The sequence below is a fragment of the Momordica charantia genome, unplaced genomic scaffold, assembly GCF_013281855.1.
Source record: "Momordica charantia cultivar OHB3-1 unplaced genomic scaffold, Mcharantia_2.0 BLBB01000127.1, whole genome shotgun sequence".
Classification (NCBI taxonomy): Eukaryota; Viridiplantae; Streptophyta; class Magnoliopsida; order Cucurbitales; family Cucurbitaceae; genus Momordica; species Momordica charantia.
In genome coordinates, this window is record NW_028275283.1 from 19331 (window position 1) to 36213 (window position 16883).

Sequence of the window (16883 nt, forward strand, 5' to 3'; positions counted from 1 at the left end):
AGAGTCAACTAGATCCACTGCCCCATATGGGTAGACTTTAAAAATTTAAAGGGACCAGACCATCTAGACTTAAGTTTCCTAGGAAAAAGTTTCAACCTAGAATTGAATAACAGAACCAGATCACCTTCTTGAAGATTGTTCGGCCGAAGACGCCTATCGTGCCACTGTTTAGTTTTTTCCTTAAACAGCTTAGCATTCTCATAAGAAAATTGCCTGTGTTCTTCTAATTCCAACAATTGTAACGTCCTCGCTTCACCTGCAGCCGACAAATCAAAATTTAATTTCTTAGTAGCCCAAAATGCTTTATATTCTAGCTCAAGAGGCAAATGACATGTTTTTCCAAAGACTAGCCTATAGGGGGACATGCCGAGGGGAGTCTTAAATGTTGTCCTATATGCCCAAAGTGAATCATCAAGCTTCAAAGACCAATCCCTACGATTAAAATTTACAGTTTTTTCTAAAATGTTTTTTATCTCCCTATTAGATATTTCGGCTAACCCATTCGACTGAGGATGATATCCTGTTGCAACCCTATGACGCACATTGTATTCAGCCAGCAACTTTTGCATAGACCTATTCACAAAATGAGCCCCCCTATTGCTTATCAGACAACGCGGGGTTCCATAACGCGTAAAAATGTGCTTTTGCAGAAAACGAATGACAACTTTAGAATCATTGGTAGCAGTTGCAATGGCTTCTATCCATTTCGAAACATAATCTACTGCTAACAATATATAAAGCTTACCATTAGAAGATGAAAATGGACCCATCAAATCTATACCCCACACGTCAAATATTTCAATCTCAAGGATCGGGGTTTGAGGAATTTCATGGCGTTTAGATATATTACCTGTCCGTTGGCATTTGTCACAAACCTGGGCAAACTTATGTGCATCTTTAAACAGAGTGGGCCAAAAGAACCCACTTTGCAAAACTTTGGCTGCAGTTTTGTGTCCTACAAAATGTCCTTCATATGGAGACATATGACAAGCGTCTAATATCGCCTCGTGCTCTTCTTCTGCTACACACCTGCATAAGATATTGTCAGGTCCTAGCTTATATAAAAAAGGTTCATCCCAACGATAAAATCGAACTTCATTTAGAAATTTCTTTACTTGTTGCTTGTTAAACTCATAAGGAACTATTCGACTTACTAAATAATTTGCTATATCGGCATACCATGGAACTGAATCAACTCGCAAGAGTTGCTCGTCAATAAAATGTTCACGTATAACAGTTCCATCATCCTAGAGCGGGGATTCCAATCTAGACAGGTGATCAGCAACTTGGTTTTCAGTACCCTTCCTGTCCCTAACTTCAATATCAAACTCTTGAAGTAACAAAATCCACCGTATCAAACGTGGTTTCACATATTTTTTAGCAAATAAATATTTTAAAGCAGAATGGTCAGTAAAAACAATGACTTTTGTGCCTATCAAGTAAGACCTAAACTTATCAAAGGCGAACACAACTGCTAACAGTTCCTTTTCAGTAGTAGTGTAATTGAGTTGTGCACCGGTCAGAGTCTTACTAGAATAATATACAGGATGCAAGATCTTGTTTTTACGTTGTCTTAACATAGCTCCTATTGCATAATCACTAGCATCACACATGAGCTCGAAAGGTAAATCCCAATTAGGTTCGATAATTATAGGGGCTGAACTTAAAGCAACTTTCAACATTTCAAATGATTTTAAACAGTCATCATAAAAAACAAATGGTCTATCATGTTCTAACAATTGACACAAGGGTTTAGAAATTTTAGCAAAGTCTTTTATAAAGCGGCGGTAAAATCCCCCATTCCCTAAAAAACTTCTAATCCGTTTAACATTCGTGGGAGGAGGTAGCTTTGAAATGATGTCTATCTTAGTGTGGTCTACCTCTATTCCTTGCTTGGAAATTTTGTGACCCAAAACAATACCCTCTTGTACCATGAAATGACACTTCTCCCAATTTAGGACTAGGTTTGTTTGTTCACATCTCTCCAATACTCTCTCCAAATTAACTAAACATGCGTCAAAAGAATTTCCAAAAACAGAAAAGTCATCCATAAAAACTTCTAGAATATTTTCAACCATGTCAGAGAAGATGGCCATTATACACCTCTGAAAAGTCGCGGGTGCATTGCATAATCCAAAGGGCATTCGCCTGAAAGCGAACGTACCATACGGACACGTAAATGTTGTCTTCTCCTGGTCTTCTGGAGCAATAGTAATTTGATTATAACCCGAATATCCATCTAAAAAACAATAGAAATCCTTACCTGCCAGACGGTCGAGCATTTGGTCAATAAATGGTAGAGGAAAATGGTCTTTCTTCGTTACCTTGTTGAGTTTGTGATAGTCAATGCAAACTCTCCACCCATTCACAGTTCGGGTTGAGATGAGCTCATTCTCCTCGTTGGCCACCACGGTTATACCCCCTTTCTTTGGTACACACTGTACTGGGCTTACCCAGCTGCTGTCGGATATTGGGTATATAACACTGGCGTCAAGCCATTTACGAATTTCTTTCCTTACAACCTCTTTCATCTTCGGGTTCAACCGCCTTTGACTCTCAATAGAGTTCTTAGCATCTTCTTCCAATAAGATTTTGTGCATGCAAAAGGCCGGGCTTATCCCTCGGATATTTGCTATCGTCCATCCAATGGCCTTTTTGTGTTTCTCCAAAATCTGCAATAAAGAATATTCATTAGTAGGTGATAAATTGGAAGCTATAATAACTAGTAAAGTGTCGTTATCCCCTAGATACACATATTTCAAATGCGACGGCAATGGCTTCTGCTCCAAAGTGGGTGGTTCCACTATGGACGGAAGTAACGACTTGCATTATTCTTTTTGTATTTTTTCAACAGGATTAGTCACATCTTTCGGTCCTTCTGCTATCTTATCAAGCTCTTCTTCAATCTCTGTAACTAACAAGTCATAAAACTCATCAAAAATAACAGGATTCAAGCTAGTTATAGCAGAGCACTCTTCAAATTCTCCTGGTAATTTCATGGCGTCTAGAACGTTAAATTTAACTTCTTCATTATTTACCCTCATTGTAATTTCTCCCTTCCTCACATTAAAAACTGTATCCCCAGTAGCTAGAAATGGTCTTCCTAAAATAATGGGAACGTCTAAGTCCGCCTCGCAATCTAGAATGATAAAGTCCGCAGGGAAAATGAATTTGTCCACCTGGACTAAAACATCTTCTATCTTTCCCTCAGGTCTTATGATAGATCTATCTGCTAGTTGGAGGGTAACCGTAGTAGGTCTAGCTTCTCCTATGCCTAAAGATTTGAAAACTGATAATGACATAAGATTAATGCTAGCGCCTAGATCACATAATGCCCTACCTAAGTTTTTCCCTCCAATGGAACATGGAATGGTAAAACTGCCAGAATCGTTACATTTCATAGGTAGCGGGCTGCCTACAGCTTCACTATTACATTTTGTCATGGCTACCAGTTCATGCTCTCCTATCTTTTTCTTCCTAGAAACTATATCTTTCAAAAACTTAGCATAATTTGGCATCTGTTCTAGAACATCTACTAATGGTATATTTATATGCAATTGTTTTAAAATATCTAAAAATTTTCTAAACTGGGAATCATTATTTTTCTTAACTAATCTTTGTGGAAACGGGGGAGTAGGGGTAAAAGAAGGTTGTACTGTGGAGGAACACTCGGGGTGTCCTCATTACCTTTTCTAATATTTTCTTTTTCTAGTGTTGTTGGATTCTCTGGTATCTTTACAGTTGGTTCAGTGGACAGAATCTGTACATCTGTTGTTGGCATTGTTGGTTCATCATATGCCAGTCCACTCCTAAGGGTGACAGCTTTGCAATGTTCTTTCCCTTCTCATTTTGGTAATTCAGTATGGCCTGGAAAAGAACCTTGTGGTCTATTCTTCAATTCATTGGCGAGCTGTCCCAATTGGGTCTCGAAATTCCTCATTGATGCCGCTTGGGATTGTATCACTGCGTCGGTTCGGGCCATGTACTCCTTCATCATATTCTCAAGATTTGAGTTGTTATTTTGAACTGGTGGAGTCTGTGTTCTCTGATTGTACTGCTCTTGCGGTGGCGGGATGTATTGCTGTGTAGGTGGAACATAGGGCTGCTTGTTCTGCTGGCTCTGCCCTTGATTAAAACCGCTCGAACCTCATTGACCTCCCTTTGAGAAATTAGGGTGGTGCCTCCAACCTGGGTTGTAGGTGTTCGAATATGGGTTAAAGTTTCTATTGTTCCCATGTCCTACATAAAAAACGGAAGTAGGGTTATGTGGACAATTATCATAAATATAGTTTTCACTGCAGAATGAACAAATGAGATCGTTGACTTGGCAAACAGGGGCAGAAGTGCAATAATCCGACTGCACAGGTTGTATCGACGTGGCTAATGGATTTTTTATTCCCAACGCCATCTCTTTCTGCCTCCGGTTCATTGTAACCATCTCTTTTTGCATCGAGGTCGCAATGTCCAGAGCCAAAACTCCAGCTGGATCTTGCTTCTTTGGTGCTGCCCTAGATATTTTCGAACACCATAGTTCGTTGTATGAAGCTAAGTCATTTAGGATGTCGACTATCTCGTTGAATGTCTTCTTTGTAAAGGCTCCGTTGGCAGCATTGTTTAGCATCATCTTAGTAGGATGATCTAAACCTCTAAAGAAATGTTCTATCTAGATGCACGTCGGCAAGCCATGGTTCGGACATTTCCTGATTAGTTCTTTATATCTTTCCCACGCCTCGTGAACAGGTTCACGATCATACTGTCTAAAGGAGATGATCTCCTCTCTGATATCAGCGTGGCGAGTAGGTGGGAAGAATTTTGTTAAGAACTTCTCCACTTACGACCCCCATGTGGTGATGGATCCCGGTGGAAATGCATTGAGCCATGCTCTAGCTTGGTCCTTCAAAGAAAATGGAAAAAGTGTTAGTCTAAGAGCATCGTCTGTTATACCAGGTAATCGAAATGCATTTGCAATTTGAATGAATGATTTCAGATGATCATGTGGATCCTCATGTTCCTGCCCTCCAAAATGTCCAATTGTCTGCAACATTTGGATCCTCATCGCAGTAAACTTTTACTTTTGGTTGATCAAATCCGAAATCTTTCAAGAGTCCTTTTAGCCATAGAGCCTCTTTAACGGTTTCTGACAAGGCTATAAACTTTGCCTCTGTGTTGGAAATATATACTACTAGTTGTAGGCTTGCCTTCCAGTTGATATCATTTTTTCCAACCAAGAAAAAGATCATAACCCGAAAGTCATCTCCTTTCGTCTAGGTGTGCTTGATTTTCCAACTTCTTCATACATGAACCTTTCATGTTCTCTAAAAACAACTTCTATGTTGTGAATACCTCTTTCCTAAGTATCCTTTAACTCCTTCAATGAATCCTACAAACATGCACTAAACAACCTTTGATTCTAACTTGCCCTAATATGTACGTAGGAGGATGTCTCAGTCCACATTTCTTCCGGAGTTTGGAATTCATTTGTTGTATAAGGGCTTCTATTAATGGTGTAAACAGCATATGAGGCTGCCTCTACCCGAAATCATTCAGGTAGATTCGCATTAGTAAGTAAGCATTTAACTTTCTCCATTATTGTTATGTTTAGCCTTTCAGCGACGTCATTTTGTTGAGGAGTATACCTGATTGCAGAAACTATTGAACTCTTTGTCTTTGTCTTCAAGTACCTAACAGATCTTAAGGTTTCACTTTCCACAAGCTTCTCCCATTCTTTAAACTTTTTAAGGTTTGATCTTTAGTTTTCAAGAAAAATATCCATGTTTTCCTAGAAACCTCATCAATTATGGTGAGAAAAATACCTCGAACCACTACAGAACATAGTCAAGTATTCACTTTGTTACATGTTCTGATTTTTGAAAACTATGCCTCCTAGCCGTCCCAAGACACAATGTTCAAAGAAGTTGAGTTCCTCATTCGAGCCTTTCGGTAATATGCCCTGTTTGGCTAATTCTTACAAACCTTCTGAACTTATATGAGAGAGATGTTTGTGCCACACGTCCGCTTCTATTAATCACCATCACTAGCCAGTAAAGTTGCCTCGATGACTCTATACCTTTGATTACATATATGCCATTTATTTTCTCTTCAATTAGTACTATTTTGCAGTCTTTTCTTATCTAAAACATGCCTACATGTCCATTGTATTCACAGTCGATTGACTCTAACATACTCAGTGAAATTAAACATCTTTTTAGGTTTGATACATGTCTCACATTTTGGAGCAATTTTAGAGAACCATCATTCATTTTAAGAGATACAATACCAACTCCAATTACCTTGCAGACGTCATTGTTTTTATTCTTTCCATTGACAAAGTGTTCCTCCATTTGAGATTTCCTTCTTCGAAGCTAGAAGCTCTAATATTTGTCTAGTTTTTTCATGTATTTTTGACGTTATTCTCGAAGACCACATATTGGGAGATTAAAGAGATTTTATAGAATCAGAAATGAAGCCTTGTAGATCGATTGAGTTTATTAAGTTATATTGTAACTTTTGTCTTACATACATTTTTACATCGAATAATTTTGTAAAAACAAATTGTATTAAAGAGTATTTTTTATTTAATATCAATTTCAAACAATATAATATTATTGTAGAACCAGTTTAGAAAACAATAAAGAATTTCCTATATTTATCTTACTCAAAATAAATATTTTGACAGAGTTGCAGGGTTAGAACTACACACGCAAACTTAATGGGTTGGTTGAGGTAGATATAATATAATATATTTTGGTTAGAAGCAACTGGTGGGTTGAAGAAGACCTGCAGTAACGCCTCCTACATGGCTACACATTGCTGTGGCTATTTGATTCATATAAGTAAGCTTTACGTCTTCCAACCTTATTCCAGTGCATGGGTTTTTAGGACTGCAGTCAAATTTCACTGCAACTTCAGTGGCTGATGTTCCACGAATGTCTTGATATGTCACATCGCTAATTTTGACTCCAGACGCTTGATTCGAACAACCTTTATGGCTCGGGCAATAATTTTGATCAATAATGATTGGATTTTGAAGTTATTTCAAACAACCATCGTTCATTTTAAGAGAGACAATACCAACTCCAATTACCTTGTAGACGTCATTGTTTTTATTCTTTCCATTGACAAAGTGTTCCTCCATTTGAGACCCCAACCAGCCGTAGACAATACTCAAATTTGGCTTGATTTACTGGCTTTGTCAACATATGATCTGTTGCATTGTCAAAGGTATGAACTTTTACAACTTCAATCTACCCATTTTTTATTTGCTCTCCAATGAAGTGGTATTTTATATCAATGTGTTTTGTTCTACTATAAAACTGCTAATATTTCCATAGATGTATTGTACTTTGGTTATCGCAGTAAACTTTTACTTTTGGTTGATCAAATGCGAAATCTTTCAAGAGTCCTTTTAACCATAGAGCCTCTTTAACGCTTTCTGACAAGTCTATAAACTTTGCCTCTGTGTTGGAAATATCTACTACTAACTGTAGGCTTGCCTTCCAGTTGATATCATTTTTTCCAACCAAGAAAAAGATCATAACCCGAAAGTCATCTCCTTTTGTCTAGGTGTGCTTGATTTTCCAACTTCTTGATACATGAACCTTTCATGTTCTCTAAAAACAACCTCTATGTTGTGAATACACCTCTTTCCTAAAGGAAGTCACAACCAGTATCCTTTAACTCCTTCAATGAATCCCACAAACATGCACTAAACCGCCCTTGGTTCTAACTTGCCCTAATTTGTACGTAGGAGGATATCTCAGTCCACATTTCTTCTAGAATTTGGAATTCATTTGTTGTATAAGGTCTTCTATTAATGGTGTAAGCAGCATATGAGGCTGCCTCTGCCCAAAATCTTTCAGGTAGATTCGCATTAGAAAGTAAGCATTTAACTTTCTCCATTATTGTTATGTTTAGCCTTTCAGCGACGCCATTTTGTTGAGGAGTATACCTGATTGTGTTGTGTTGAGCTATTCCATTTTCTTTGTAAAAACTATTGAACTCTTCTACACAAAACTCAAGTCCATTATTTGTCTTCAAGTCCATAAGAGATCTTAAGGTTTCACTTTCCACAAGTTTCTCCCATTCTTTAAACTTTTTAAGGTTTGATCTTTAGTTTACAAGAAAAATATCCATGTTTTCCTAGAAAACTCATCAATTATGGTGAGAAAACACCTCGAACCACTAAAAGAACATAGTCGAGTATTCACTTTGTTACATGTTCTGATTTTTGAAAACTATGCCTCCTAGCCTTTCCAAGACACAATGTTCAAAGAAGTTGAATTCCTCATTCGAGCCTTTCGGTAATATGCCCTGTTTGGCTAATTCTTGCAAACCATCTGAACTTATATGAGAGAGATGTTTGTGTCAAACGTCCGCTTCTGTTAATCACCATCACTAACCAGTAAAGTTGCCTCGAGGACTCTATACCTTTGGTTACATTTATGCCATTGATTTTCTCTTCAATTAGTACAATTTTGCCGTCTTTTCTTATCTAAAACATGCCTATATGTCCACTGTATTAACAGCTGACTGACTCTAACATACTTAGTGAAATTAAACATCTTTTGAGGTTTGATACATGTCTCACATTTTGGAGCAATTTTAGAGAACCATCGTTCATTTTAAGAGAGACAATACCAACTCCAATTACCTTGCAGACGTCATTGTTTTTATTCTTTCCATTGACAAAGTGTTCCTCCATTTGAGATTTCCTTCTTCGAAGCTAGAAGCTCTAATATTTGTCTAGTTTTTTCATGTATTTTTTAAGTTATTCTCGAAGACTTCACATATTGGAAGATTAAAGAGATTCTATAGAGTCGGAAATGAAACCTTGTAGATCGATTGAGTTTATTAAGTTATATTGTAGCTTTTGTCCTACATACGTTTTTAAATCGAATAATTTTGTAAAAAAAAAAATTGTATTAAAGAGTATTTTTTATTTAATATCAATTTCAAACTATATAATTTTCCAACTTATTGCTTATGATTTTCCAACTTATTTTATTTTTTATATTGTAGCTTTTGATTTTACAACTTATTTTATTATTTATTTTCCAGTCAACGATTACACATCACCAATGATTACCTTATATAAGTTTCATTTTGATAACATAGTATTATATAGCCCTACATAGTACAGATGCAACCAAATATAGATTAAACTATCGATACATAGTATAAGTACGTAGTTACCCCATAGTCAAAAGAAAGCATAAAGAAAGTTACAACAAGTGATAACTTTCTGATCCTGCATAAGTATTTACTCATCAAAAAGTTTATGAACACCAACTTTTGAAAGTAGATATATCATGGATGGATGGATAACAAAAATATAAATAGTATAAATATGATAGATGGAACCATAAACAAAAATATCAAATATACCATTATTTTTCAAAATAGAATTAAATAGTTCATACATAGTATAAATATGTAGCTACTACATTGTTAAGATGACACATAACAAATTATCATAAGAGAATCCTATCTCTATTTATTAAATGCAACCATATATAAGATGAATCTGTCCATACACAGTATAACTATATAGTTACCTCATTTTCAGAAGAAAACATAAAGAAAAAATTACAACAATTCGTCCAACGAGATTGTGCATAGTTTATCCGACTTTGGTCTCGCAGGAGTAATTCCAGCAGCTAGAAATCGTTGGCTTGATCGTCTACCTCCTATTGTCGCCTTTAACCATATCTATTGACGGAAGAAGACATGTTTCAACATATTATAAGACGCTAAACAATTACCTAAAATATAGAAGACATGAAATTATTAAACTACGACTTTTGAAATGAATATATTTGGATTTCCAAAGTGAGAAAGGGAAGTGAGGAGGTTCCTATCCTAAATAAGTAAGAGATGTCAATACAACAGGTAGAAATAAGATTCTACAGAGTAGATGCATTTTGATGCATTTTGATGAGCTTCTCAGCATAGAAAACACAAATATGTGAAACTTTATTTTTTGTAGTATTTTGCAGCATAATTCGTATATAAAAATAGATTACATGTAATAAATAAAATAAATATATTTGAGATTGAAAAGAAGATTCCACCCGATCTTATATCCAAATAAACTTCAAAAAGAATATTCATTTATCCCAAAAGAAAAATGAAAAAGACCTAATCTCCTGCTTCCTCATAATTAGAATCCATGAGTCCAATCTAATCTCCCAAAGTGTCGAGGCCTTCGGTCCTGTTGCCCAAACTACACTGTTTTCGAAGAAAATTTACTTCCCTCACCTGTACATATGGTATTTGCAATCTAAACTACACTGTTTTTGGCAATCTAATATTAACAATAATTTATTATTTACTATTGCAATCTAAACTATGTTTTACAATCTAATCTCCCCTAAGCAACCATATCTACATGATGTCCTACAAAATTAGTTGTGTCTAATAAAATCCCTTGAAAATAGGGGTTGGTAAACTTAAACAACATTCAGTACAGGCTCGTTCGAATAAAATCACAAATCTATTATACAATAAATTGAAGCCTCTCGATCTTAATGTTTTGCCCCTAAAATTAAATAACAGGCGTGCGATGTTTGGGTTGTGGAGACGTTTAAATGCAGCTTGTTCGGCTGTGCAGAATGCTGAGGTGTTTGTGTTTCAACCATGGTGGTGGCGTTTGGGTTGTGGAGGCAGCCGTGCAACTTTTGCCTTTCTTTTATTTAATTTCTTTTATCGAATGCAGCGTGCTGAGGCTTTCTTTTATTTAATTTTAGGAGGAAGGAGTAAGGGCAAAAGTGGGAAGAAAGAGTTAGGGCAAAAGCTTGGATAAAATTGCATATCAATATAGCAGGTGGAGGCATGGAAGCGTGTGGCCTTAAGTTTTCGTAAGTAGTATTGTTTGTAAATTACATATCAATTTAGAAATGTGGTAAAAACGCACTCGGGCAAAAGTGGGAAGAATGAGTCCTTTCGGTTGCTTTCCCCTAACACTACTTTCGAATTTCAAACTTTTTTTTTATTCATTTTCCACTTTTCTAAATTGATTTTATATTTTTTTAGTCCATTTTACATTTTGATTCAATCTTAATATTTTTTGTTTCCAAAGTATAATGGATTTAACAGATTTTATGTTACAAATTTCTAAATTTCTAAATCTAGATCTTAGCCGATTGACTCTAATATACTCGGTGAAATTAAACATCTTTTGAGGTTCGATACATGTCTCACATTTTGAAGTTATTTCAAACAACCATCGTTCATTTTAGGAGAGACAATACCAACTCCAATTACCTTGTAGACGTCATTGTTTTTATTCTTTCCATTGACAAAGTGTTCTTCCATTTGAGATTTCCTTCTTCTAAGCTAGAAGGTCTAATATTTGACTAGTTTTTTCATGTATTTTTTACGTTATTCTCAAAGACTTCACATATTGGAAGATTAAAGAGATTTTATAGAGTCGGAAATGAAGCCTTGTAGATCGATTGAGTTTATTAAGTTATATTGTAGCTTTTGTCTTACATACGTTTTTAAATCGAATAATTTTGTAAAAGTAAATTGTATTTAAAAGTATTTTTTATTTAATATCAATTTCAAACTATATAATATTGAACAAACAGTTTAGAAAAGAATAAAGAATTTCCTATATTTATCTTATCGAAAATAAATATTTGGACACGGTTGTATAGTTAAAACTACACTCGCAAACTTAATGGATTGGTTGAGGCTGATATAGTAATATAATATATTTTGGTTAGAAGCACCTGGTGGGTTGAAGAAGACCTGCACTAACGCCTCCTACATGGCTACACATTGATGCGGCTATTTGATTCATATAAGTAAGCTTTACGTCTTCCAACCTTATTCCAGTGCATGGGTTTTTAGGACTGCAGTCAAATTTCACTGCAACTTCAGTGGCCGATGTTCCACGAATGTCTTGATATGTCACATCGCTAATTTTGACTCCAGACGCTTGATTCGAACAACCTTTATGGCTCGGGCAATAATTTTGATCAATAATGATTGGATTTTGGACATTGTCCATTACAATGTGCTGGAACACGATGTTCCTTCCAAAGCCATTGCTCGGCTTGGCCCATGCCTTGATTCTTACCCCATTTTGAGTACGTGAAAATAAAGCTTTTCTCACAGTAACATTTTGCACTCCAGCCTCTTGTAGGTCCTTTGCTAGACTCCCGATGCTGCTTCAACCAATCAAATACATTATTGACTCATACAATACTCGTTTATACATCTTCGCTTTACCGTTACATATTTCTAATATCTTAACAATAATCAAACATACCTTATTCCGTGACCAGGCCCACAAATAATATTCTCAATCCACAGGTTGGAGGTGCCAGGGCCGATGGATATGCAATCGTCTCCGGTGCCTATCTTGGAGTTTAATATGGTCACATCAGACGATAGTTGGACATGAATGCCATCAGTGTTGGGGCTGTTGCCAGGGGCCAAGACCTTAAGCCCTTTCATTTTGATATTTTGGCAGCCATTTACCACTATGTGGAACATTTGGCTATTAAGTGACGTCAATGCACTGATCACTACATTTTTCGAGTCGGAGAATTCAAGTGTCTGCAACAAATTTAATTAAATGATTATAAAAACTCATCTTCAAGAGAATTTAATAGTATAGGTGTTTGATGAGTTGATAAAGAAGTTTATTGTTGATGCAAAATGAACAAGAGATTAATAAACTATTTTGCATACCGAGGCCCCAGTTGGACAAGTCTTGGCAGAGGTTTTGCAAGCCCATAAACCAGCTCCTTTACCATCGAGAATGCCCCCAGAGATAGTTACTCCATCAACATGCCTAAACGCAATCCAAGCTGCAGAGTTGCCAATGATTCGAAAGTCTGAGGGAGCCAGAAGAGTACCATCAATGCGTATAAAGATGGCGTTGTTCTTACAAGGCCCGTTGAAGGTTCCACTGCGAAGGTAATATCTTCCCTTTGGCACATAAATGGAGGCTGGTTTGACGGAGTTGCATGCATTTACCCATGCAGTTTGAAACGCTTCCGTCGAGTCGGTCTTGCCATCGGGTTTGGCTCCAAAACCAACAACGTTATACGAGAATGCAATGGCAAAGGCCGAGTCGAGAAGTCCAAAAAAGGAAAAGAGAAGAATGAGGGAGGTTGGGAGAGTTGTCATTTTAGTTTTTGTATTGGCAGTGCTTCTTTAGAAATGTAAGAGGAAGGGAGAAGAGAATGAAATAAATTGATGATATGGAAAATGGAGAAGAAGTTGGTTTGTATTTATAGGATTTTGTTGAAGGGAAAGAAGATGAATTTGTGGGCCAAGAGAGACCGAGTAGCGTAAAGAAGAAGAAGAATTCTCTCTCGTTTTTTTTAATATACAATTCTTAAATTAATTAAGACAAAAAAGTAGTAAATTAATATGCACTTTAAAACAATGGTTATAGGTTTAGAAAGTTGTGTATATCCATGTACATAATTTCGTGTACAAGAAGTTTTGTGCGATACATAGAGGAAATGGATGCATTAATTGTTTTTGGAGTTTGCGGCTGTGAAGGATTTCCCTTCCATTTTACTTCAACGCCAGTAGCCGCCATATATCATATAACACATCAATATTATTCATGCATTATTTGCAGATCACCTTCCACTCTCCATTTAATTAATCCACACCAAATTAATTAACTTCTTTTCTATCTTCATTAATTAATGAGTTTCAATACAATTTTTTTTTTATTTGTGGAATATTTGTCCCCGTTTAGTACCCATAATATAGCATTCAATTTACTCGTATGGACTTCATATATTTCAGACCTGTAGCTAAATTTATAACTTAGAGTATTTTTGATAACGATTATGGTTGAAAATTCATTCTATGTTCTTGGAGCGAGATCGGACCCTACATGAATTTTTGTCATGCCGAAGATAGGGAACTGAAAATAAAAGTTCAAAGAGATAAAATGAAACATTTTAAAAGAAAATTTTAGAGAGAAAATTTAGTGACAGAAAAGTTAAAAAACAAAAATAAAAAATTTAAAGAAAGCACAAAGTTGAGATCGAAAGGCATGTTAGAGAAAGGAAAAATTTAGTGACAGAAGAGTTAAAATAAAAACAAAAAATTTAAAGAGACCATAAATTTGAGATCAAAAGGAATGTTAGAGAAAAGAAAAAATAGAAACAAGGGAAAGTTATAGTGAGAAAAAAAAGACAGAAAAAATATCAAATATTTTAGAGAAAATAAATAAATAAAAAGAGAAATAAAAGTTACAGTGAGAAAAAATTAGATATAAAAAAGTTGAATATATTTAAAGGAAAGTTGAGATATATACATAAATTTTCTATCTTCATTAATTAATGAGTTTCGATGCAACTTTAGAGTGTGTTTCATAACTAATAAAGATAACCGCAAAAATTACCAATTTATTAATTAATTTTAATTACTTTTTGAATTTAAAAAATAAAAACGTAATAAATATATAAAATTTATATCTATTTTATTGAAAATTATTTTTACTACTATAAATAATTTTTTTAAAAAGTAGTTAATATTTAATTTAGTAAAACAATTAATAAAATATACATTAATTACTTAGAAAATAAAACTATTTAATATTTAATTTAGTAAAACAATTAATAAAATATAAATTAATTACTTAAGAAAATTATAATGGGGACTTGGTGGAAAATTCATTCTTTGTCATTGGAGCAAGATCGGATTCTATAAAATTTTTTGTCATTCTTAATGTAGAGAGATGTTAAAATAAAGTTTACAGAGATAAAAACAAGATGTTCATGTTCATGGACACAGACTACTGCTATAACTAGATCAGGATGCATGTCTTGGACCAAGAGCACATATCCTTCGTAACAGACCAATGGCTCTACTACTACAAGGTGATACTCTTCGGCCGGGACAAAGCAGGGGCAACTTATTAGAAGATGTTGAAGAAGATGTTTGCCAAATAGATAGGCCACAAAATATTGGTGGTGTACATGGACAACATGCTTCTGAAAAGTAGGGAAGCAAGCCAACACAAGGCAGGCATCAATGAAGCATTCAACATATGGAGAAGATATATATAACATGAAGTTGAATCCCAACAAGTGCAAATTTGATGTTATTTGTGGGAAGTTCATCACCTTGATCATCTATCAACACGAATAGAAAACTAAATTAAGAAGTAGAAAAAAAAGTTATCTATTTATTCATGCAATTTAAACTACTAAAATATCTCTTATAAGATTACGGGGTGTTACAATCTCCCCACCTTAAGAACTTGCGTCCTCGAAAGTCGCTAGTCTTGAAAAAGTTATGGATACTTAGTCTTCATTTCATCCTCTCATTCCCAAGTTGCTTCCTCATGATTGTTATTCAGCTAAATAACTTTAACGAGAGATATTTCTCAGTGTTACGAAGAGGCTTCAATTCTCTCGCAAGAATTCGGCTTGGCTTCTCTTCACAGCTAAGGTTCTCACTTTGACACAATGGCTTGTAGTCGATGATGTGAGATGGATCTACCATTTACTTCTGTAGCATGGACATAGAAAGACATTGTGGACTGTAGAGAGAGAAGGCGGTAAAGCCAGTCGATAAGCTATAGGGTCAATCCTCTCCAAGACTTTAAATGGTCTGACAAAGCATTGACTAAATTTCCCTTTCCTTCCAAACCTCAAAACTCCTTTGATAGGAGTTACCTTGAGAAATACGTGATCACCTATTGAAAACTCTAGGTCTCTTCATCTTGTATGAGCATAACTTTTTTGTCAACTTTGTGCTGTTTGCATTCTCCCTCTAATCTTTTGAATGGCTTCGATTGCAACTTGGACCAACTCTAGTCCTAACAACTTACGCTCACCTACCCGATCCCAATATACAAAAGACCTATAGTTCTTTCTATAAAGAGCTTCAAATGGTGTCATGCCTATAGTTGCTTGATAACTATTGTTATAAGCAAACTCCATCATATGCAAATGAGTGTCCCAGTTTTCGGCAAAGTCCAACACACAAACTCGCAACATATCTTCTAAGGTTTGGTTCAGCCTCTCAACTTGACCATCCGTCTGTGGATGAAAGGATGTACTGAGTTCCAACCGAGTACCTAAAGCTTTTAGAAAACTTTCCCAAATATTGGATGTGAAACTTAGGTCTCTATTTGAGACAATTGAAAATGGCACCTGATAACTCACTCTCCAAAAGAGAGTTATTCTAGTATTTATTTGGTTGTTTTTATGCAAATAATTGTCAAAGTGTGTCGCTATTAGCTCTTAAATAGCTTAAATAAGATTATACAATAGAATCCGAGCTAAAAGTCCCAGGTCTTGAATGTTTTGACTAAATATTGCACTAAATGCTCTTATTTCTGGTGTTAATGTACAGGTCTGGAAGCAGAAGACTAAGCATAAAGAGAGTGCCAAATTCAGAGAAGAGTGAGCAAAGCATTTTCAAGACGGAGCAGATGAAAGCTGGAGCGAAGCAGAGCTGGAGCATGGATTCACTACGCAATAACAGCATAGACACAGGATTTACCGTGTCCGTACAAATTTCAACTGGGTTCCCTAAAAACAGAACCCAATATAAAAGGACATTTAACCCTAGCTGCCACACACAAATCCCAATAGAAGCACGTTTTTTAGAGCTGAAACGATAAGGAGGAGGATTCTCTCCATTTTCGAGGGTAGAAAGTTGACGACATAAGGGATATTCCACTACTATATCGAGTTGTCATCTTCTTCTTTGGTTTTTCTGCTATTTCCTTGAGATATGTTGTCTTCTTCTTTTACCCATTGTATTTCCTTCTTTATTCATGAGCTAAACCCCATTTTGGGGGAGATTCATACGTTGTAACTGATGAACGATCAACCCTTTAGCTACTCCATTTATTTTTAAATGAAGTTGTGTTTATTTCTTATATCTTATTG

At 35.6% G+C, this 16883-nt stretch overlaps 1 protein-coding gene and 1 non-coding gene across 2 annotated transcripts; one reads left to right on the forward strand and one right to left on the reverse strand.

Annotated features, from left to right (window-relative positions):
• The first annotated feature begins 4679 nt into the window (after window positions 1-4679).
• On the forward strand, window positions 4680-4786 carry LOC148207600 (small nucleolar RNA R71). Its single transcript, XR_015787783.1, has one exon. It is a non-coding gene; the product is annotated as a small nucleolar RNA R71 (small nucleolar RNA).
• A 6882-nt stretch (window positions 4787-11668) lies between these two features.
• LOC148207601 (polygalacturonase-like) lies at window positions 11669-13265 on the reverse strand. Its single transcript, XM_088118402.1, has 3 exons — window positions 12700-13265; window positions 12275-12564; window positions 11669-12170 (listed from the first exon to the last, which is right to left on the reverse strand). The coding sequence occupies exons 1-3, from the start codon at window positions 13138-13140 to the stop codon at window positions 11723-11725; spliced, it is 1179 nt and encodes a 392-aa protein (XP_087974528.1). The 5' UTR covers window positions 13141-13265; the 3' UTR covers window positions 11669-11722.
• Between the last annotated feature and the right edge of the window lie 3618 nt (window positions 13266-16883).

Bases quoted from the DNA above. Each gene is read 5' to 3' on its own strand.
- LOC148207601 (XM_088118402.1), bottom strand. From the start codon at position 13,140: ATGACAACTCTCCCAACCTCCCTCATTCTTCTCTTTTCCTTTTTTGGA. The intron at 12,565-12,699 runs GTATGCAAAATA...AATTTGTTGCAG, and splicing joins CTTGTCCAACTGGGGCCTCG to ACACTTGAATTCTCCGACTC. The intron at 12,171-12,274 runs GTATGTTTGATT...TGGTTGAAGCAG, and splicing joins GGGCCTGGTCACGGAATAAG to CATCGGGAGTCTAGCAAAGG.